The sequence below is a fragment of the Henckelia pumila genome, chromosome 2 (genome assembly GCF_033568475.1).
Source record: "Henckelia pumila isolate YLH828 chromosome 2, ASM3356847v2, whole genome shotgun sequence".
Classification (NCBI taxonomy): domain Eukaryota; kingdom Viridiplantae; phylum Streptophyta; class Magnoliopsida; order Lamiales; family Gesneriaceae; genus Henckelia; species Henckelia pumila.
The window spans coordinates 2,690,646-2,711,300 of NC_133121.1; the positions used below are offsets into that span (position 1 = coordinate 2,690,646).

Here is a 20,655-nt window from a genome sequence, read left to right on the forward strand (position 1 = left end):
CTGATATTTAGGTAATGAATTAAATTATAGTACCAGCAGAAGTCACAAGCACTAGTGATATATAACAAAACATTCATTAGCTCAAGGCATATCATGAATTTCAAATTTATTATTCAAGGAAAGCGTTAATTAGTTTAATTTTCTTCATCCAAGTTATAATATTATTCAAAGAACACGTGTGTGTATGTTTTACACCCTTCGTCCCAATTATATAATTTACGTTTTTTTTTGTTTGTCTCAAATATAGAGTTATATGTCATATTTAGTAATATTTTTTTACGCTCCTTTACTAATATACCTTTATTAACTATACAATTTATATAAAATTTATTTTTTCAGTGATTTTTTTTTAAACTATATAATCAGAACGAAGAAAATATTCTTTTATATATTTCATAAGCTGAGGGGGGATTACATTACAATTTACAAGACAAAACATTCTTTGTAATTAAGTAGCAGCAAAATTTGTCAATGAAATGAAATTCCGTAAAGGCTGCGGGCGGGGTGGGTCTCTTCCATCACATTCACATGAATAAAACCGTATTATTCCCTCCATCCACTCCGCGGCGTACATTTCGCTCCTCAATTTCCCCCCTTTCCTCCGCTCGATTTCGAAGAATCACCACCTGCGATTCTGCTCTCAGTGCATGCATACTCTGTTTTACGTGGGGGTTTGGTGATTCAGGATTGTAATTTATGATTCCGTTGATTGACGATTTTCAGCTCAATTGAAGCTTCGATCATTTGATGGACTCGATCTGGGCGCACGATGGCGTTCCCGGAGTTTCGCATTTCATTCTCGCGCTTTGCTTCGGTTTTTTGTTCGTTGCTGCTAGGTTCATCCTAGACAGATTCATTTTTCGCGTAAGATTTCACGGTCATTTGATTTTCCTTGTCTGTGGGGAGGAAATATGCGTCAATTGCATTTGTATGGGTGATCACTGGCGGTGGTTGCTTTTTAACTGTTTTGGATTCTAGCTGAGCAGTGAGAAAGAGCTCGTGCATTGAGTTGTTTCTTTGTAAATTGACCTAGGTTGTCAACGATGTAGATTGTTGTTATTCATAGAACCTATTTTCGTGATTTTGAGAAGGAAATTCTGCTGTTATCCGTCACTTATTGTTCGATGAACAGTTCAATTCAAGTAGTGTACTCTATGATAGGGAGCTCTGGATAATTTTTCTTGGGTGTATGATATGCATCCATATTGTTGGTGTCTTAGTTTGTGTCATCGGTTAAACTGGGAGTACTTTATATAGACAAGCACAAAACTTCCCACTTGAGCTAGCTTTTGAGTTGAGTTAGGTCCAACTCTCATTTCGTAACATGGTATCAGGGCCCGGGTTCCACCGTTATGTGTTGGACGACCCATAGTTGGCCTCACCCGTCCATAGTTGACCACCCGTTAATATCTCCACGCTCCGTTTCATTACTGGGCGTGAGAGGTGTGTGTTGATGTCTTAGTTTGTGTCCCACATCGGTTAGCTAAATAACCTGAGAGCCTTTTATAGACAAGGGCAAACCTCACCTTTTGAGTTAGGTCCAAGTCTCATTTCTTAACACATATGTAGTGAAGTTTTGGTAACTTTGAAATGTTTTTTTTCTCTTCCAGAGACTGGCTATCTTATTGTTGAGCAGAGGAACTACTCTGAAAATTAATAAAGAGACAGAGAAGAAGATTGTAAAATGTTCGGAGTCCATGTGGAAATTTACGTACTATGCTACTGTTGAGTTTGGCGTTTTGATTAGTTTCTACCACGAACCATGGTTCACGGACATTAAGGAGTACTTTAGAGGCTGGCCTGATCAAGAGCTGACGTAAGGTTTCAATTATACTAGATTGGTTCTATTAATAGTTGTATGAAACTTGTATCGATTCTCTTGAGAGAGGGATGAAGTCTTTACTCATGCTATGATTTATGTATTTCCATATGGGTTCATGGATTTTATGGCTGTCCTATTGCCTTCTGTGTAAATATGAATATGCTGTCATTTGGTTACATAAGATTAATCTTATATGATGTGTGCTAGTAAATTTTTTAATTAGTGAAATTGTGTGAACTCATTTAGTTCTTATTTTGTTTGATCTCTTGCTATAACATGTTCGTGATGCGGTGATTTGATGATAAATATTGAATAGGATTGCAGAAGAAAAATATATTGATTACTGTGTCTCAAGATAATTATATCTTCTGTCCCAATGTAACCTGTTATCACTAAGCACAGAATTTGTGGAAAATGCATTGTTCAAAGAAACAGTTTTAAGCACTTTTTTAGGTTGATCGCGTGAAATTTTAACAGTTCTTACCCACATGTCCAATGACGAATAGCTTTCCACATATAGACAATTTTGAACCAGCTTCTTACAATCCAGAAAAGTTGCTAATGTAACATTATGGCCTTTCCTGACGGTTAATAGCCCACAATAATTTGAAACTGTTGGAATTTATTGATTTAAAAGTTTTTCATAGTTGCTCCTCACACTTCAGATAGGCTGCATAAACATCTGTTTCATGGTTCTCAGTACAGAGGCTATTGACAGATGCTGTTCATCGTATCTAATTAGCGTTGTATTGAAAATTCCAGGCTTCCCATAAAACTCATCTATATGGCCCAATGTGGATTTTACCTTTATAGTATTGCTGCCATCCTTACCTGGGAAACCCGAAGGAAAGATTTCGCTGTCATGATGTCTCATCACGTTGTTACTGTGATCCTGATTTCATATTCATACATAACGAGGTATCATTTTGCTCCGTCTACTTCTCATGGTTACTAAAATTTTGGGATCATTGCAGCTTTTTACATAACTAGGATATGCTTGGTAAATCAGCCTTCTGGAATATGAACATATCTTGCAGGCTTCACACGGACAGAAATCATGATAACTAAATGCGGATTCTTTTAACATATGAAATTATATCGTGTATTTAATCTACTCTTTGTCATTGCCAGATATTATTTTTAAGATGTTTAATTTTTTTTCTTCTTTTCAAAAATCCACATTTTAATTATTTTTATCTCACTTTCCTTTTATATGAAATTTTTTAACAGAAATAAACTTTAATTTTCATGTGATTAAGATATAGAATCAAAATAAATAGGTGAGGTAACTATAGTTCAGAATTCAGATGTATTAAATCAATGGTGAGTATGAATACAGGTTCTTTCGTTCTGGAGTAGTTGTTCTCGCATTGCATGATGCCAGTGATGTATTCATGGAAGCTGCTAAGGTTTTTAAATATTCTGAGAGAGAGTTTGGAGCTAGTTTGTTCTTTGGGTTGTTTGCCCTGACATGGCTTCTACTTAGGCTCGTATACTTTCCATTTTGGGTCATAAGAGCATCAAGGTAAGCATCAGACATGACTTAAAACTTCATTTGTGATTATGGTGTTCTTTCTGCTCTAATTCCGTTCCTTGTCTATTCCTCAGCTACCACTTAATTGCATTCTTGAACCTCACGGAGACATATAATATGGTGTCATATTACATCTTCAATACAATGCTATTGACTTTGTTTGTTTTTCACATTTACTGGTGGATCCTCATATGCTCCATGATCACTAGACAGTTGAAAAACAGAGGAAAAGTAGGAGAAGATATACGATCAGGTAGGCAACCTTCTGCTGCTATCTGAGATTTAACTAACTTCAAGTAGGAACTTGTTTCCTAATTGTGTATTCACAAGTCAAACCGGTTTGATACGCCATTCATTCGTGTTGTTTTAACTCTTTTCAATCCTTTCAACAGATTCAGAAGATGATAACTAGTTGGGGATTCTTGCTCCTAGTGAACCCTGTCCTTTGACAACGGATGATCGCTGTCGCTCTCTAATTGGTTTGATCGGTTACTTCATAGAATTCTTGGCACTCTATATGGTCTCTATCATTCTTGCTGTATTTGGGCTGGTACTGGAGCACATGATATTTCACGTCTGAGATTGCGAATTCGCATTTGGGTGTAAAAAATAATATGAGTTTCTTGTGTAAATGTACATCATCCTACTAGCCAAATTGAAAATTATCGGAAGCACAGAATAAACTCATCTCCTCTTCCCATTTGAAAATTATCAAAATCATAATACCATTATAAATGCAAGCGGCGTTTAAGGAAACACATGTCTCGAGGTTAATAAATCATCATATAGAATTGATGTTCCGCATAATTACTTGGGATAATGGTATTAGTAGGGGAATATTATAATTAATGTCATATAAATATAGGTATTTTTATTATGAAATAAAAACCGACAGACCATGGAGAATATATAAAAATAAAAATAAAAAAGGAAACCCCCCTTTAAGGTTAACATAAAAAAACTATTTTGTAGCCCTCATCTGAACCAAGTGGGCTCGGTTTCGTACCCCTTTGGATAATAGCAGATAAGCACTTTTGTCGTCATCCTATATTGACCGTCAAAACTACCGCGTGACGATATGATGTCATCGTGCCAACTCATCAACAACCAGGATTTACAAATAACTGACACGCCATCCTGGGAAATTTCCCACGTGCCTCAACGAACTGAACCTTTTAGCTCTCCGTGTGAAAACAGAGTACTTTTTTAGAAACATAAGTTCACTAATATATATACCTTTGGCCTTATTTGCATACAAAACTTGAATTTCGGACTGCAATTCTTGATTCTGTCCAAGCTTCAGAGAACACACACATGCATACATCATCCAAGAGAATCAAACAGCAAGGGGATAATAACACTAATGATGGTAACAGCTCAGTGACAATGGCGGCGGCGAGGCTCACAAGTGATGAGGAAGTTTCCATCATGGTGGCAGCTTTGAAGAATGTTATAACTGGTGGCGGCGCCTTTGCGGCGGAATCATCATCGACCAACCACACCGCCGCCGCCGGGACTTCTTCTTCTTCTTCCGCCAGTTTCACCACTGGTGCTGTTTCTTTCTCAGTTTCTGAAGACTTGGAAACTTGCGGGTTCTGTAGGATTAAAGGGTGTTTGGGTTGCCATTTTTTCGGCGAAGAGGAGAAGGACAAAGGCGCGAAGAAGAGGAAGAAGAAGATTTACAGAGGGGTGAGGCAGCGGCCTTGGGGGAAGTGGGCGGCGGAGATACGGGACCCACACAAGGCGACGCGTGTGTGGCTGGGGACTTTTGAAACGGCGGAGGGAGCGGCGCGAGCTTATGATGAAGCGGCTATTAGGTTCCGCGGCCCCAGAGCTAAGCTTAATTTTCCATTTTCCGATTACACTTCCGGCGCCAACACCGAATCCAGCACGACGGCGGTCCAGCGGCCAAATTTGCCGCAGCAACATCAAGAAAATGTGATCGATGAAATGCCGACGAGAAATTATAATCATGGCAACAATGATCAGAAGCATTTCTGGGAAATGGTGATTGGTGATGAAGAAATTCAAGAGTGGATGAAGATGATGGATTTTAATGGAGATTCATCGGATTCCGCTGACGGCAATTTTCAAACTCTAAAATAATATCATCGAGGAAAAAAATCTCAACTTTTTTTTTGGAGAGGAGCCCATTTGATATTATTTGTTTCAAAATTGGGTTTCGTACGTCTTTCGTTAGAACCTATCTAAATTTTTTTTAGGAAATATGTACCAAAAAATACCATTCCATTTGAATTATTACACAACATTTCATCACCTCGCTCCTTGTTTCATCTTACAATTGATTCATGTTTGACTCGATTGCTTCAATATTTATCATTATCTTTTATATGAACTTTGAAATTTCGGAGGAGACTGCGATGCAATGCACAGTTTTTTGGGAACAGTTTCATCATTTCAAAACATGCGAATAAGATGTGTTATTTTAAAATTGACAATTTTGTAGTTGTTTATCCATTTCCAACGCACTAGCTTATTATACGTAACATTAAAAAAAAAAAAACATTATTAGTCACATGCTACAACTACAAAACGTGTTAAAAAAGTTACCAATAAAGAAATGCTGCAAAACTATATAGTTTGTGCTTACATATTAAACATGTGCAACATATTATATATCTGATGAGGGTGATGGGCGGGCCACTGCCAACTTCCAGTGAAGTCTCATCACACTAAAGTTGACGGCAGATCCCCTTATCATTACTTTTTTAAAGAAGAAGATTCCGACGGCCAATGGCTTTTTATATATTTTTATTCGTATTTTGTTTTCATTAATTTTAGTAAGATTTTCATTATTTACAAGCAAAGAGGGTTATTTTATTTTATTTTTCAAAATGATCTTTTGACATATGAGATATACAAAGATTAAATAAATGATAAAAATATAAAAGATTGTGTTGTTTATTCACTATTGATTAAGGTTCTAAAAAGCGTGAAGCGCGTCGAAACGTGGAGGTCAAGCTTCAAGTTTTTCAAGCTTAAAACGAGATTAAGCGTGAAAAAATGTTTTCAATTTTTACTATAATTTTAATTATTTTTAAGACAAACATTAAATAAAATGTTATATTAATCATAAATATATGATTTAATAGATAATTCAAAATCTAAACTATAAATATACATATTTATAAAAATGTGTTCATTTTAAAAAATAAATGAAATATTTCATTCTAAAAAGCGGTCTCTTACTCGAGCTTAAGCGAGATTAAACGTCGCTTAAGCGAGCACTGCTATTGGTAGTTGCGTCTCACCCGGTTTGACAGAAATGAAGGTGTAGCTAAAAAGAAAGGGGCATCACTAGCTTCACATTCGGAGTAAATATATATATATTGTTTTTCAAAGAAGATATATAATTTAAGGTTTTTTTTGTTCATCTAAATATAAAACTTAAACTCTAAAATTATCCTATTAACATTGTTTTGAGTTTTTCCCGCTCGAGAGTACAAAATTAGAATCGAATCCAACTCATGTAATATGATACTTGAGCTCGTCTCGGCTCGTATGCCCCCTAAAGCCAAGAGCCCTTCAGTTTTTACCTTTGATCCTAATGTGAGGTGAAGAAATAAATAATATTACTTATATAATAAAAATTGGATTAAATTTGTCAATAATTCATAGTCTATTTTTTTTATATAAAAGACCTAAAATTTGGGAAAACTTTCAAGATCTCTTTTTCAATAAATAAAGAGTGGATTGATTTAATAAAGCCCAATAAAAGATTTAGTCTGGCCCAAATTGCAAATACGAAATTACATTGGGCCAATTCGAAGGAAAACCATTTAAGTGGAACACCCGCCGTTTTCCGCGCTCGGGACGCATACTTTGTTTCCTTAAACACCAAGCAATCTACGCCAACTGGATCATGTCGGAAAATTCCAGTTTATATAAACACTAACCGCCTCCTTTTATTTTTAAATTTGCACTACTTTCCCAAATCGGAACTTCGATTTCTGCAGTTTGCATCTTCCAGAATTTGAGATTTTTTCGAATTCCTTGAATTTGAAGGGTTCGGAGCCATATTGTTCTTAGGAATCATCAGCTATGGGTGGTTCTCACAGCCGCGAAGGACTCGACCTTTCGGATTCGTCGGATTACTCCGACGAGGATGTGGTCGAGAAGGAGATCATTTCTGAAATTTATGCTGATGCGGAAGATTGGAGTCCAACAATGAGTACCACAGCAGTGGATGAAGTTGATTCTCGGCTTCGGGATTTAAAGCTGAAATATGGGAAAATCTCGTCCCCTTCTGTTCAGAAAACTGATGGAAAACCCTTAAACTCCGTTAAGCTTTATGTACATATTGGTGGAAATACGCCGAAGGCCAAATGGGTAGTTTCAGAGAAGCTTACTTCTTATAAATTTGTTAAGAAGTTGAATATTGGAGATGGAGATGAGGAAGACGAGGATGATGAAGTTGAATCATGGGGTGGTGTGGGATTTTGGTTTTTGAAGGTGGGGAAGAAAATTAGGGTGAAGGTGTCCACTGATATGCAGGTGAAGTTTTTTGGGGATCAGAGGAGGGTTGATTTTGTGGATGGGGGAGTTTGGGCTCTGAATTTTTTTACTGATGAAGAGTACAGGAGTTTCGTTACTAAATTTCAGGATTTTTTGTTCGAAAATGTTTATGGGTTGAGGTCCACAGAGGAAAATAAAGTGAAGGTTTATGGGAAAGATTTCATTGGATGGTTGAAGCCAGAGGAATCCGATGATTCTATATGGGAGGATGCAGCTGATGGCATCTGGAAGACTCCAGAGAAAGGGCAGGTGGCATTCCCTGCTCGGGATTTGTCGGAGGAATTCGAGGAGGCATCCACCGGTGGTGGCATTCAAAGCTTGGCTCTAGGTGCATTGGATAACAGTTTCTTGGTTGATGATTCTGGTGTTCAGGTCGTGAAGAACTTTAGCCATGGGATCCATGGAAAGGGAGTCTATGTAAAGTTCGATGACTGGAGATTGGGGTCAGGTGGGAAGTCTACTCCCAAAAAGGCCCTTTTGATGAGGGCGGAGACAAACATGATGCTGATGAGTCCGATGGAAGGCAAACCCCACTCTTCGGGGCTTCACCAATTGGACATTGAGACTGGGAAGATTGTTACAGATTGGAAGTTTGAGAAGGATGGTGCCGATATCACGATGAAAGATATAACCAGCGATGCAAAGGGATCACAGTTAGACCCATCCGAGTCAACTTTCTTAGGTCTGGATGATAACAGATTGTGTCAATGGGATATGCGAGATAAGAAGGGGATAGTCCAAAAGATAGCAAGTGCGAATTCTCCTGTGCTTCAATGGAGCCAAGGGCATCAGTTCTCAAGAGGAACGAATTTTCAATGTTTTGCAACCTCTGGAGACGGGTCGATTGTTGTTGGCTCGCTTGATGGTAAAATAAGATTATACTCGAGGACTACTATGAGGCAGGCAAAAACAGCTTTCCCCGGGCTTGGTTCACCTATTACATCGGTTGATGTTACATACGATGGGAAGTGGGTATTGGGCACTACAGACACTTATCTGATCTTGATATGCACTTTATTCACGGATAAGGATGGGAAAACAAAAACGGGTTTTAGCGGTCGGATGGGGAATAAAATTCCGGCTCCAAGGTTACTGAAGCTGAACCCTGTGGATGCACATTTGGCTGGATCCGATAATAAGTTCCATGCTGGCCATTTCTCTTGGGTAAGTCTTCTGCATTTCATTAACAAGTAGCCGCAGATTTGCCTGACTTGTTTCTACATAACCAAATATGTCATCATTCTCTTAGAACTTTTATGTCTCGGAAAGTGATACATTTAATGCTAGACTGGCGGGTTAAATAGCATATAGAACAGCGTATAATCTAATGGAGATGAAATGTCCATAAGTTTTAATCTTCAGAATAATATTTTAAAATGCTGAGACAATTTCATGGCAAAAGAAGCATTTGTATCACAAGGAAATTGTTGGAGTTTTATCTGTCAATTTGAAAATAAGAATGCTTTTGGGGTGGTGTGGCTTATTGATTTCTCATGTATTTTTAAGCACAAATTTAAATGCAATTATGCCAGCTTGTCCTGCATGAAATTCTCGTTAGCTAAACAGGGATTTTATACTCTGTTTTGGCTGTGAATTCGATATAGCTTGCATGTCCTTAATTCTCAATCCAACAATGTCATCTAACATTGCATATTTCCTTATTTGATCAGGTCACTGAAAGTGGGAAGCAAGAAAAACATTTGGTCGCAACCGTGGGCAAGTTCAGTGTAATATGGAATTTTCAGCAAGTTAGGAACAGCGCACATATTTGCTATCAGAATCAGCAAGGACTCAAGAGTTGCTACTGCTACAAAATAGTGCCCAAGAATGAATCCATTATTGAAAGTCGGTTCATGCACGATAAGTTCGCATTCAACAACTCGCCAGAAGCTCCACTGGTTGTGGCCACCCCGATGAAAGTTACATCCGTCAGCATGTTTGGGAAGAGATGAAACATACATTGGATTAAGCATTGATGGTGTTTGTAAGTTTGCATATCGGGCATGTAAAGAGAATTTCCTTTGTTTTTTTTTTCGATTGTTGGGCGTTACCACATTGTAATTTGTATCCTGCCACACTGATTATTTTTAAGCTTCGAATACAGATGTAAAGAACTCTATTTAGTTACTTATATCTTCTTTAAGAGTGATCTAGTTTGTTCATTTTTTTTAAATAAGTTTGTTCATTTATTACGCACCTTTGTTATTGCATTTTATTGTACGACCCAAACATCAATAACATAGTTTAGTTCGTATTCCAAGTTTTAGCACCTCAGTTTATTTATCAATATTTCATAAGTTTTATGTGCTTAAACTTTAGCTCAAGAAACTTCTATATGATGTTAAACGTGTACTACACATCGATCTCAAATTGAGAAGTTGAAAACGCCGAGCAGAAGTCGATAGGTTTGATAAAATTTGAGATGAGATTTGATACTGAAATAAGAGTGGGATGACCACACAAGTTCTATTCGATAATAAAGTTGTAGACAATTGTGAAATAATAGTACAAATAGCATCTTCATTCTGTCAATTAAGGAAGGAAACTTCACGAGATGGTATCACAAGGCAGACCTTAAAAGTAAAAAGTTTTCACCTCACAATGCATCTCGTGCAGCAATTCTGCATGTTATGGCATCTGCGAGAGAAGATATTCCAAGCTCTTGCTCCGAAATTTTGTAGTGCTGTATAGATATCGAGTTACCAAACAAACATCAATAACTTTGAGTATGTTAAAAATAATTCTACAGCAGAGATGGATGGAGGATGGAGGATGGAGGATGGAGAAGGAACCTTTTGAATTTGACCTTGGTTTGCCCGTGTTTCCAATTCCTCCAAGTCGATTTCAATTCCCTTTACAAGTCCTTTTATGGTTGTCATCTGGTGAAACATAAAATTTTTCAGTTGCAATTATCTATTAAGTCTATAAGAAAACTGCACGACTGCACGTAGTAAATGCAACAGTCTCACCTCATCAACAGAAGCACCAAAACGAGCCACAAGGATGTAATTTGTAGTATCAGATATGCCGCATCTTTTCAAGGATTCTGATATCTAGAACAGACAGAAGAAACATTATTACTTGAATAGAACCAGAAAATCATGATGATGAGTTACTAGTTTTCTTACATGCTTAGAACCTGAGAAATTGTAAACAAGTTCAGAATGGAGAGTGCGTGTCGTCAATGACTCTCGTGATTTGGCTATGACGGTCTTGTGGGCAGCAGCTAGAACAGGGAAAATGTCTGGTATCTGCATCAATTCTAGATGGCATTAAAAAAAGCTCAAAAAAGCTGATGCAACAAAAACTAAAAGGGAAAGAGGTGTTGATTCATGCACTAGATGGGCTTACAAGTGAAGCGTTGATAAATGCTGCTTCTGGGTTCAATGTTCCCGTTTGCATCAAATCCAAGAGGTCCCTACAAAAGCACATTATGCGCTTGAATCTATTGAAAGTTTCTACCAAAATATTTTTTTTATAAGTTCCCATAAGACTATAACACAGAGGAATAGTTTCAAAGAATCTAAACATTTTACTTTCCAAATCCTTTTTTTTTTCCCGATAAAAATGAAAAGATCTCTCAGTTTTCACCTTATATTACTAGCCTGTCAGTTCCTTCTCAAACCCATTAAAGTACCCACTCCCAAAAACCCTCTTAAACCAAAAGATATCACTATGACAATCAATGGAAAGATGCCAAAATGAATAGCATAAACATTTGCATGCAAAAATACGAACAAATCGACCATTGACATAATAATCAAAGATGCAAGGTGCACATGTGCCATGGAACCTAGGCTGATGCCCTGACATAATGAAGAGCACTAGAGAATAAAATCTAATACGTGCTTCACAAAGCATTAAACAACAGTAAAACAAGGACAAATAATGAGAAAATATAGTTTTGACTTAAAATGAACAATCCCATAATCTGAGGCAATTTAAAACAAGCATCAACGAAACAAAAAAGCATACTTGGAGTTGGTGACGTCGCTGAAGAGAGCCAAAGAGAGGGTGGTGCCACCAATTTCGAAAACCTTCATACTTGCTTTGACAAAGTCAAGCTTATGAACAATGAACGGGTTGGAGGTTGTGCGATTCAGCTAAAAGGGCAAATCTTGCACAGAGACTGTTAATCACCTGACCGAAGAGAAATCCACTTTTCTTAGTGAGGCGACCCACCGAAGATGATGAACTCAATGAATTTTGCAGTTTAGGGATGGATGATTGTGGGCTTTTTCTTTGCCCATTTAGGGCTGGATGGTGTGGGCTTTTAGGATTGAATTTTGCAAAGGCCCATTAGTGATCACCTAAATCTATATAAAAATATAAAAAAATAATTTTATTTTATTTTTTTTGACGGAAAAAATAATTTTATTTTATAAAATCGGTTAATCGAATTTATAAAATTAAAGATGAACCGAACCGATGTAACCGATTTGGCCGATTTTTTAGAAATTAAAACTGAAATTTTGAATTTTATCGATTAATTCATTTTAACCGAATTTATGCTAACTCCTAATTATTAGTAGTTAACTTATATGTATTTGGTCGGCATGGCATAATCTTTACGATTAGACTTTGATTAAATTGTCAAACCTCCTCCCCTGCCCCTATTTTGTTACTTTAAAACAACTTTATTACTATATGTATGAATGTGTTGATTGTATTTGGATCAATAGATCTGATACATGAATTTAACTCGAGTGATTTCACGATATACTTCGTATTAAATTACTCAATTTTAAAGTGGGATTTCAAATCAAATTTCTGAAAACTTATACACAGCTGAAATTTTAGATTTCGTTTGAATACATGAATTTCAAATGTATTTTTAATTTTTTAAAAACCAATATGAAATTAAAGTGAATTTTATGTTACTCAATAACGATGTTATTTAAAATTTATTCATAAATAATTAAAATTCTAGATCAAATTATCCTAACATTTGGGATTAGGCCGGTGGTTGAATGCTATATAAATTCTTATCAACCCATTCGTCGGTAGCTCCTCTTCTCCCCCAAAGATTTGTCTTCTTTCAATCCTTATATGGAATGTTGCCCTTAAACCCCAGCTCCATTTCCCCTCTCCCAAGATCTCTAATCCCATCTCTTCCCCAGCTCTCTTCTCCTCCGACCGCCGCCGCCTTCCGCTGCCGTGCCTCCGCAGAGAACGCGGCCCCGCGGTGGTGGTTCAGCTTTCCTTCTGCACCCGACGCCTCTGCGGTCATTGGGAAGATCGGCCAGGGTTTATCGGAAAACATTGGCTCCACCACTGCCAGCAATAGTGCTAGCAAGAACACTAAGATTAATGCCAAGGAGAAGTGGTCGCGCGACCGTGAGAGCTACCTGACTGACAATGACGATGCCCTACCTCTTCCCATGACTTACCCGAATACTTCCCCGGTGACGCCCGAGGAAATCGAAAAGAGGCTGCAATGCGATCCCGAAATACAGGTTTCTTTTTATTCTAGGCGTAGCCCTCTCTACTTTCTTTAGAAATGCTTTGCTAGATATATAATCGTATGAAGTCCTATTAAGGTGATTTTCTGAAGTTAGTCTTGATTTTCTTGGTTATAGAATGTGTAATCTTCAATTTTTATCCTTCATGGTGTGAAGATTTGATTTTTGGGTGTTGCATCGTCTGTTTTGATCCAAAAAAAAAAAAATTAATATCTTGATCCTGTAAAATGAGGGATTTCAAAACTAAGGCGATTATGTTTGATATTATCTCTTAGAGAGGTGTTTGATGCGTTTTATAAAATTCACAAGAAGCTAAGTTATGCATTGTCATTTGTAAAAGCATATTGTGTTCGTCCTATACTTCAACTATATCACATGTTTTCTTATAAAGATATCCATTGGAATGTATTCTGTGATCCCAGGATTGTAAGCCAATGGTTTATGAATGGACTGGGAAGTGCCGTAGTTGCCAAGGAACGGGATTAGTGAGCTACTATAACAAAAAAGGGAAGGAGACAATCTGCAAGTGCATACCTTGCCTTGGTGTTGGTAATATTATTTTTCCATGGAATGTTTTTCCTTTTCTGATTAGGCTTTATCCGATTCTTTATTCATGATTGAAGAAGATTGAGAAAGGATAACCCCTTTATGTGTGAAAATAACTGAGCATGGCGGTTAACTGTTTAGATAAGTGGTGGAGCAGTTGATTTACCAAAATCAGATAGAGGTCGAATCTCACTGCCTTTGTATCCAAAATAAGCTTACTGATAACTGTTAATTTGACTAGGAATCCATTGAGAGCAGCTCTGCGTTGCAGTCTCGGTACTTAATGTGTTTAATAACCTACAACTTGTTTCCCCCTTTCTATGCACGATATTAGCACTGAAGACATTTTTAATTCTTTAGTAGCTGATCGAAAAACTTTTATGTGCTAAATGGACCGTGTTCATTGAGGGATTGGAAGATGCTTGTTTTCGTTTCTCCAAATGAATATCTTGTTAAGAGCATGAAAGAACTTTAACTTTTGATTCTTGTTTTTGAGGTGTAGACCAAGAAATCTCATGTGATCCCATACTCTTCCTAGCTGGAATTTACCATTAAATTTGATGTTTCTTCAGTAAATGATGGCATGTGGAATTTTCACTATTCCAATTCAGGGTATTCAGGCACTTGCACAAACATGGCATTCACAACTTGTATGTTTTTGCAGGATATGTACACAAGATAACAACACGAACTGATATTGATGTGATGGAGGATTTGGATAATGGAAAACCACCTTGATGTCTAACCCCACAAATTTCTTGATCGTTATTCTTGCATATGCACCAATGTCGCACTCTTCCGGCATCTGTTGTTGCAATTGATGAAGAGAAAAACATAAAAAAATGTTAGCTAGGAAACATTATCCTATCCATTGGGATAATGTTAGCTAGATATGTCGGAACTTGTTCATAAGGGCTGAGGGAAAGAAAATGATGTATTTTTCGTTATGGATTGATAAGAATCCTTCTTGTGCAACTCGTCGGGACTTTACGTTAATTAAAATTGTTATGCCATATAACTTTGTGGCATATCAGAATCTTCCAAACCTTTTTTTACCCATCAACTGCTTGAGAAAAACTATAAATTAAATCGAAAGTACCACGTATGGAAATTTAGAACTAGAGTCTCGAATTTGAAAGTAAAATGTCAAGGCAAATTAATTTGGTACAGTAACTTTTGCCATTTGAAGAAGATACAACTGATGGAAATAAATTTGATAATTTATCATCTCTACTTTTGCCACAAATTCTTTCCAATAATCTTGACCATATATATACCACATCGAGCCTGTCATCACAGAACAGGTGACTTTGGGGAGGGAGGCATCACCATCAAAACACCTTATACAAACAGCTTCGACCGGTCGTGACATTTACCAGTAGTCATTACATGAGCATTTTCCATCCTTGAAATGATGGAATCTTTTGTTGTCTCTGACAATCAACTCCCTGCCAACAATTCTTGACATGATCTTAATAGCATTGTGACAATCACCACAAATACGTAGGTTCTTAATGATCCGAAGGGGTGTCCTTGCAGGAGTACTAATCAGACCATAGGCAATTGCTAGTCGTTCACTATGGTAAAGCAAAGCTTGCTCCTTTGCCTCCTGATCAATGTCATGGAGAACATATCTAGTGTCAGGCACATAAACTTGCTCTTTTTTCGCAGCCAGCAACTTCTCATCGTCCTTGTATAGAGTTGGGCTACGAAACTCCGGTATCCTGTTCCTCCCAACAAGCATGTTAATTGCAGACTGCTTCTTTGGCGGCGGAGTGGGGATCTTGTTGGCTATAGCCTTTGAAGGGTCAAGGCTGACCATCAACTCCTCGGCGTGATCTTCAAGATCAATGTCTCCATGTATACGAGCATAATTCATCAATGCCTCCCAGATAATGGCAGTAGGCTCAAATGGAAGAGTTTCAATATATGCCACAACCTCTGCCAGATGCCCAGACTTCCCAAGGACACCAATAAGTCCCAAATAATGTTCAATCCCTGGAGTAATCCCATAATCAGCCTTCATTGATTCAAAATGTAAAAAACCCTCTTCAATAGCTTCAGCACTAGCACAAGCCTCGAAAACAGCCATAAAAGTTTGCTCAGTCGGTCGTACCCCCAGCTTCCTCATCTGTTCAAACATTGCCAACCCGTCATCACCAAGTCCATTCACTGCATACCCACTAATCATCAGGTGCCAAGAATCTATGTTCCTATCAGGCATGTGATCAAAAACTCTACGTGCATCAGTCATACTCCCACACTTTGAATACATATCAAGAACTTTATTATTCAGTTGCAAATCACTCCTAAAAGTAGACCGCAAAAAGTAGTCATGAACTTTCTTTGCCTCCTCAAATTTCTTCAATCTCCCACACAATGCGAAAAGCAAACTGAAACATTCGGCATTAGCGGGAACCCCCTTGTCCATATGTTCAATCACTTCTTTAAGCTTCCCCTCGCGACATAGACTCAAAATGTCAACAATATCGGAAGGCTCGACGGAACTCGTTGATTGATTATTCACCACAGGACCTTGATTCTGTACTTGGCCAGCAGCCGTTTGCCCATGTGATCCCCATTGATTCTGGATTTGTCTTTGAGGATACCCCTGATTAAAGTTCTGGTTATAATCACCACTCCTCGGATTTGCACCCCCTTGCTGCGGATAATCAGGACTCTGATTATAGTTTTGAGGATAACCCTGGTTCCGCTGATAAACACCTTGCGGAGGATAATTCCTGGTAAAATTTGTATTTTGATTTTCAGCATATCCTTGATTTTGATGGTTATTCCACTGATTAGCATTTCCACGGGGAGATGGATAATTCTGGTTCTGACTTGGAGAATTCGCGCTAGGGTCAGAACCTCCCTGCTGGTAATATCCCTGACCTGGATTCACATTTCTTTCATTTGCATAACCCTGATTCAGATTCTGAAAATCATTGTTTCGGTGAGTACCATGGTTTCCAAAGCCATTGTTTCGCGAAGCCCACTGATTTTCAGGGTTTTGATTGAAACCCAAAGATGAAGAAGAAGAAGAAGACCGAGAAATCGGCCTCTGGAAATCTTCTGGCGCAGCTGAGGTAGAGAGGCTTCTCGGAGTGGGGAGCGACAGGTTTAAGGTTACGGTTCGTAATTTGGGGTTTGAATTGAATGCGACAGATGGGCTTACCTTACAGAGACGAGCAGCAATATTTGAAGAAAATCCAGCCCTGCGAATCGCCATTAGAGGTGACACCATTATCGCTGTGAAGTAAAGTGAAGCGAAATGCTTAAACCCTAATCTCAATGCTGTGGTGACAACCTTATTCGGGGCTTTATCCTTCGGATCTGGGCGAAAAGCACTATATTATATTTAAATAATAATTATTAATAAAATATTCAAGATACAAATTACAAGATAAATTTTGTTAAATATATGGACACAATGAATATCTTATTTATATATTTGTTTCAATTAAATAAATAATTATAAATATACATTAATTAAACTATTAATTATTTTTTTTAAAAAAAACGAAACAATAAAATATTATTTTGTTATTTTACTATTATATAATCACAATTATAAACAATTATGCAAATTAAACCCTCTTTTCGGAGCTTTTGAAATTCGCGAAGACACAAACCCTACTTAGTCATTATTGATAGTTCTAGACCCCATTTTTAACTTTTTAACTCCCAATTAAGTTTTTTTTATCATGTTTTGACCTTTTAAACATAGTTAGATAGTGATGGGAAGAATTTTTAAAAATCATTTTTCAACTTTTGGTTAACAAAATTTTACAAAATTTAAATTTTTTATTAACGAAAAAGCTAATAAATGTTTTTAAAAAAAAGCTCACTCGAACACTATTTTAGGTGGGTGTATTCAATCCGGACTTTTAATGACTTTTTAGAAATGATAGAATTTTATGGAGTTGATAGACTTTTATGGAGTTGTAGAATCTTTATAGATTTTGAAAAAAATTCCATAGACTCTAGTAGACTTTTTTGAAGAATTCTGTGGACTTTTATAAACTTTTTCCATAGCTTATTATTGACTTTTTATGCTCAATCAATATTTTTCATATAAAACTTTTTGTATTTAAGTTTATAAATCCTTTTTTATTAACTTTCAAAAACATGAATCAACCGCTTATATTGATACGAAATCAGAATTTTTTGTTGTGCCAATTCCAAATTTATAAATAATGAGCAATATTTTTTTTACTAATATATAATAACAAGTTTATATCTATAATTAAAAAAATATAAATGACCAATTAAAATACCCAACAATAACATTTTCAGCAGTCTTTTTCTAACAGAAACATTTGCTTTTAGGGAAACAAATTACTGAACGAGCAGACGATGAATGAATGTCATTCTTATTTTTTTTCTTAATTTGTTGTACTCAGAATCTCAATTGAATATATAGCTTGTATGTATACCACAACATATACCAATCCACTCCTCTTTCGTCTTTCCATGGCAATCCCAAATCCATAAGCATTCAAAATTTCCCACAGGATGAACCAACTTCGGCCATACAATGTATATTGTGTTGGTCCCAGGTGTGACATCACGAGATAGAAAAAATAGACACCAAGATTTACGTGGAAAACCTCCAAAAATATTAGGATAAAAACCACGGGCAAGACCAAAAGATTTCACTATAATATTTGGAGAATTACAACCTCTCTCTGTGTTTCCAAAGAGACACTCACTCTCTTAATACAGGAGAAAACCTATCTCACAAATATATATAGAATTAATTAGGAAAAGAGAAGAACTCAAGAATCAGAGAAATGAACTTGAGATGGGATGCTTTTCATTCCAAGAGAATGCACCTATTTATAGGTGCAATCTCTCGGTTATAAATGTGAAGGAAAAATCTCAATTGAATTTTCCTTCATTTTTGTACGCACAAGTGTAATGAGTGTTGTCTCATTTTTCAACACTTGCTGCCACCAATTGCCACCTACCATTTGACTATTCAAACCCAACATTTCTCCCACATGGAGATTTGATTGAGAATCAAACACGTCTCCACACGTCCTTTCAATCTTGCCATTTCCTGCTGCTTACGTTTCTGCTAGGCCACTTGAGGATCTACACCATTCGAACTTATCATTATTCACTGGCTTGGTCAGAAAATCAGCTAAGTTATCCTTCGTATGGATCTTCAGCATGTCCACACTTCCTTCCTCTACTACTTCCCGTACAAAGTGAAATTGTACTCCAATGTGTTTAGTCCTGGAATGAAAGGCTGGATTCCTTGCAATGTGCAAGGCACTCTGACTGTCACAAAACAGAGGAATCTTTTCTTGTTTGTGCCCAAGCTCCTCCAATAACCTTTTAATCCATATTGCCTCTTTGCAAGCTTGAGTAGCTGCCATGTATTCTGCCTCCGTTGTAGATAATGCCACAACTGTTTGCAGTTTTGAAATCCAGCTGACTGCACCTCCTGCAACTGTAAACACATAACCAGTAGTAGATTTTCTCTTATCTGGATCACCTGCGTAGTCTGAATCCACATAGCCCTTGAGTGTAAAATCTGATCCTCCAAAACATAATGCAGCTTCTGAGGTACCCTTAATGTATCTAAGGATCCTCTTAACCGTGCTCCAATGCTCTTGTCCAGGATTTGCCATATACCGACTGACTGCTCCCACTGCTTGTGTAATGTCTGGTCTTGTACAAATCATGGCGAACATTAAACTTCCCACTGCTGATGCATACGGTACTCGAGACATCTCCATCTTCTCTGCTTCACTGCTAGGACACATCTCAGAAGATAACTTGAAGTTAATAGGAAGAGGGGTTGAAACTGGCTTACTATCTTGCATGTTGAAGCGCTGCAAGACTTTCTTCAAATAATTTTTCTGGGAAAGCCAAATCTTCCTATTGCTTCTGTCTCGGTGAACTTGCATCCCTAGAATCTTGTTTGCTGGTCCCAAGTCCTTCATATCAAATTTCCTAGCCAACTGTGCCTTCAATTCTTGGACCCGATCTTTGTTGGGGCCTGCTACCAACATGTCATCCACGTACAACAGCAAAATGATATAATCATCATCATCAGACCTCTTGAAATACGTACAAGGGTCTGCACTGAGTCTGTTGTACCCAAGGCTCATGATATAGGAATCAAATCTCTTGTACCAACACCTCGGCGCCTGTTTGAGACCGTACAGAGATTTATTCAACTTGCAAACCAAGTTCTCTTTGCCTTTTTCTGCAAAACCTTCTGGCTGGAGCATATAGATTTCTTCTTCAAAATCGCCATTAAGAAATGCTGTTTTCACATCTAGCTGTTCCAGATATAGGTCAAACACCGCACACAATGCCAATACTACTCTGACTGTTGAAAGTCGAACCACAAGAGAAAATATCTCATTGAAGTCAATACCTTCTTTCTGAGCATACCCTTTGACAACCAATCTCGCACGATACCGCTCCACTTGGTTATTGCCATCACGCTTGATCTTATAGACCCATCTGTTACCGATAGCTTTCCTCCCTCGTGGTAGTGTAACAAGATCCCAAGTTTTGTTTCTGTCCAATGCTTCCAATTCTTCCTGCATCGCTGTCATCCACAGGGATACATCTGAGCTTTGAGTAGCCTCATGAAAACTCGATGGATCACCATCCTCTGTTAACAGACAATATGCAATGTTGCTTTCGGTGACATAATCTGAAAGTCATCCTGGTGGTCTTCTCTCTCGAGTTGACTGCCTCACTTTGGAAACCTCTGACTCAACTGGTTCTTG

The 20,655-nt window shown here is 37.5% G+C and overlaps 6 protein-coding genes across 6 annotated transcripts; 4 read left to right on the top strand and 2 right to left on the bottom strand.

The window, feature by feature from the left end:
• Positions 1 to 473: 473 nt before the first annotated feature.
• Positions 474 to 4,043, top strand: LOC140881576 (ceramide synthase LOH2-like). Its single transcript, XM_073286998.1, has 6 exons — positions 474 to 864; positions 1,611 to 1,816; positions 2,585 to 2,740; positions 3,162 to 3,347; positions 3,431 to 3,609; positions 3,749 to 4,043. Exons 1-6 carry the CDS (start codon positions 748 to 750, stop codon positions 3,766 to 3,768), a joined length of 864 nt encoding a protein of 287 aa, XP_073143099.1. The 5' UTR covers positions 474 to 747; the 3' UTR covers positions 3,769 to 4,043.
• A 564-nt stretch (positions 4,044 to 4,607) lies between these two features.
• LOC140881577 (ethylene-responsive transcription factor ERF109-like) lies at positions 4,608 to 5,633 on the top strand. Its single transcript, XM_073286999.1, has one exon. It carries the CDS (start codon positions 4,671 to 4,673, stop codon positions 5,460 to 5,462), a length of 792 nt encoding a protein of 263 aa, XP_073143100.1. The 5' UTR covers positions 4,608 to 4,670; the 3' UTR covers positions 5,463 to 5,633.
• A 1,650-nt stretch (positions 5,634 to 7,283) lies between these two features.
• Positions 7,284 to 10,146, top strand: LOC140879980 (protein CYPRO4). Its single transcript, XM_073283985.1, has 2 exons — positions 7,284 to 9,056; positions 9,563 to 10,146. Exons 1-2 carry the CDS (start codon positions 7,419 to 7,421, stop codon positions 9,842 to 9,844), a joined length of 1,920 nt encoding a protein of 639 aa, XP_073140086.1. The 5' UTR covers positions 7,284 to 7,418; the 3' UTR covers positions 9,845 to 10,146.
• Positions 10,147 to 10,328: 182 nt separating this feature from the next.
• On the bottom strand, positions 10,329 to 12,087 carry LOC140884698 (uncharacterized). The gene is made up of 6 exons (XM_073291538.1): positions 11,868 to 12,087; positions 11,244 to 11,310; positions 11,021 to 11,143; positions 10,862 to 10,945; positions 10,685 to 10,771; positions 10,329 to 10,575 (listed from the first exon to the last, which is right to left on the bottom strand). Exons 1-6 carry the CDS (start codon positions 11,933 to 11,935, stop codon positions 10,489 to 10,491), a joined length of 516 nt encoding a protein of 171 aa, XP_073147639.1. The 5' UTR covers positions 11,936 to 12,087; the 3' UTR covers positions 10,329 to 10,488.
• Positions 12,088 to 12,907: 820 nt separating this feature from the next.
• LOC140879981 (protein disulfide-isomerase SCO2) lies at positions 12,908 to 14,925 on the top strand. The gene is made up of 3 exons (XM_073283986.1): positions 12,908 to 13,348; positions 13,777 to 13,903; positions 14,565 to 14,925. Exons 1-3 carry the CDS (start codon positions 12,947 to 12,949, stop codon positions 14,636 to 14,638), a joined length of 603 nt encoding a protein of 200 aa, XP_073140087.1. The 5' UTR covers positions 12,908 to 12,946; the 3' UTR covers positions 14,639 to 14,925.
• An 88-nt stretch (positions 14,926 to 15,013) lies between these two features.
• LOC140882547 (pentatricopeptide repeat-containing protein At2g15690, mitochondrial) lies at positions 15,014 to 17,211 on the bottom strand. The gene has a single exon (XM_073288609.1). The coding sequence runs from the start codon at positions 17,142 to 17,144 to the stop codon at positions 15,273 to 15,275; it is 1,872 nt and encodes a 623-aa protein (XP_073144710.1). The 5' UTR covers positions 17,145 to 17,211; the 3' UTR covers positions 15,014 to 15,272.
• Between the last annotated feature and the right edge of the window lie 3,444 nt (positions 17,212 to 20,655).

Bases quoted from the DNA above. Each gene is read 5' to 3' on its own strand.
- LOC140881576 (XM_073286998.1), top strand. From the start codon at position 748: ATGGACTCGATCTGGGCGCACGATGGCGTTCCCGGAGTTTCGCATTTC. The intron at 865-1,610 runs GTAAGATTTCAC...TTTCTCTTCCAG, and splicing joins TAGACAGATTCATTTTTCGC to AGACTGGCTATCTTATTGTT. The intron at 2,741-3,161 runs GTATCATTTTGC...GTATGAATACAG, and splicing joins TCATATTCATACATAACGAG to GTTCTTTCGTTCTGGAGTAG.
- LOC140881577 (XM_073286999.1), top strand. From the start codon at position 4,671: ATGCATACATCATCCAAGAGAATCAAACAGCAAGGGGATAATAACACT.
- LOC140879980 (XM_073283985.1), top strand. From the start codon at position 7,419: ATGGGTGGTTCTCACAGCCGCGAAGGACTCGACCTTTCGGATTCGTCG. The intron at 9,057-9,562 runs GTAAGTCTTCTG...TTATTTGATCAG, and splicing joins ATGCTGGCCATTTCTCTTGG to GTCACTGAAAGTGGGAAGCA.
- LOC140884698 (XM_073291538.1), bottom strand. From the start codon at position 11,935: ATGAAGGTTTTCGAAATTGGTGGCACCACCCTCTCTTTGGCTCTCTTC. The intron at 11,311-11,867 runs GTATGCTTTTTT...GTGCTTTTGTAG, and splicing joins AGCGACGTCACCAACTCCAA to GGACCTCTTGGATTTGATGC. The intron at 10,772-10,861 runs GTGAGACTGTTG...ATGTTTCACCAG, and splicing joins TTGGTGCTTCTGTTGATGAG to ATGACAACCATAAAAGGACT.
- LOC140879981 (XM_073283986.1), top strand. From the start codon at position 12,947: ATGTTGCCCTTAAACCCCAGCTCCATTTCCCCTCTCCCAAGATCTCTA. The intron at 13,349-13,776 runs GTTTCTTTTTAT...CTGTGATCCCAG, and splicing joins AATGCGATCCCGAAATACAG to GATTGTAAGCCAATGGTTTA. The intron at 13,904-14,564 runs GTAATATTATTT...ATGTTTTTGCAG, and splicing joins CATACCTTGCCTTGGTGTTG to GATATGTACACAAGATAACA.
- LOC140882547 (XM_073288609.1), bottom strand. From the start codon at position 17,144: ATGGTGTCACCTCTAATGGCGATTCGCAGGGCTGGATTTTCTTCAAAT.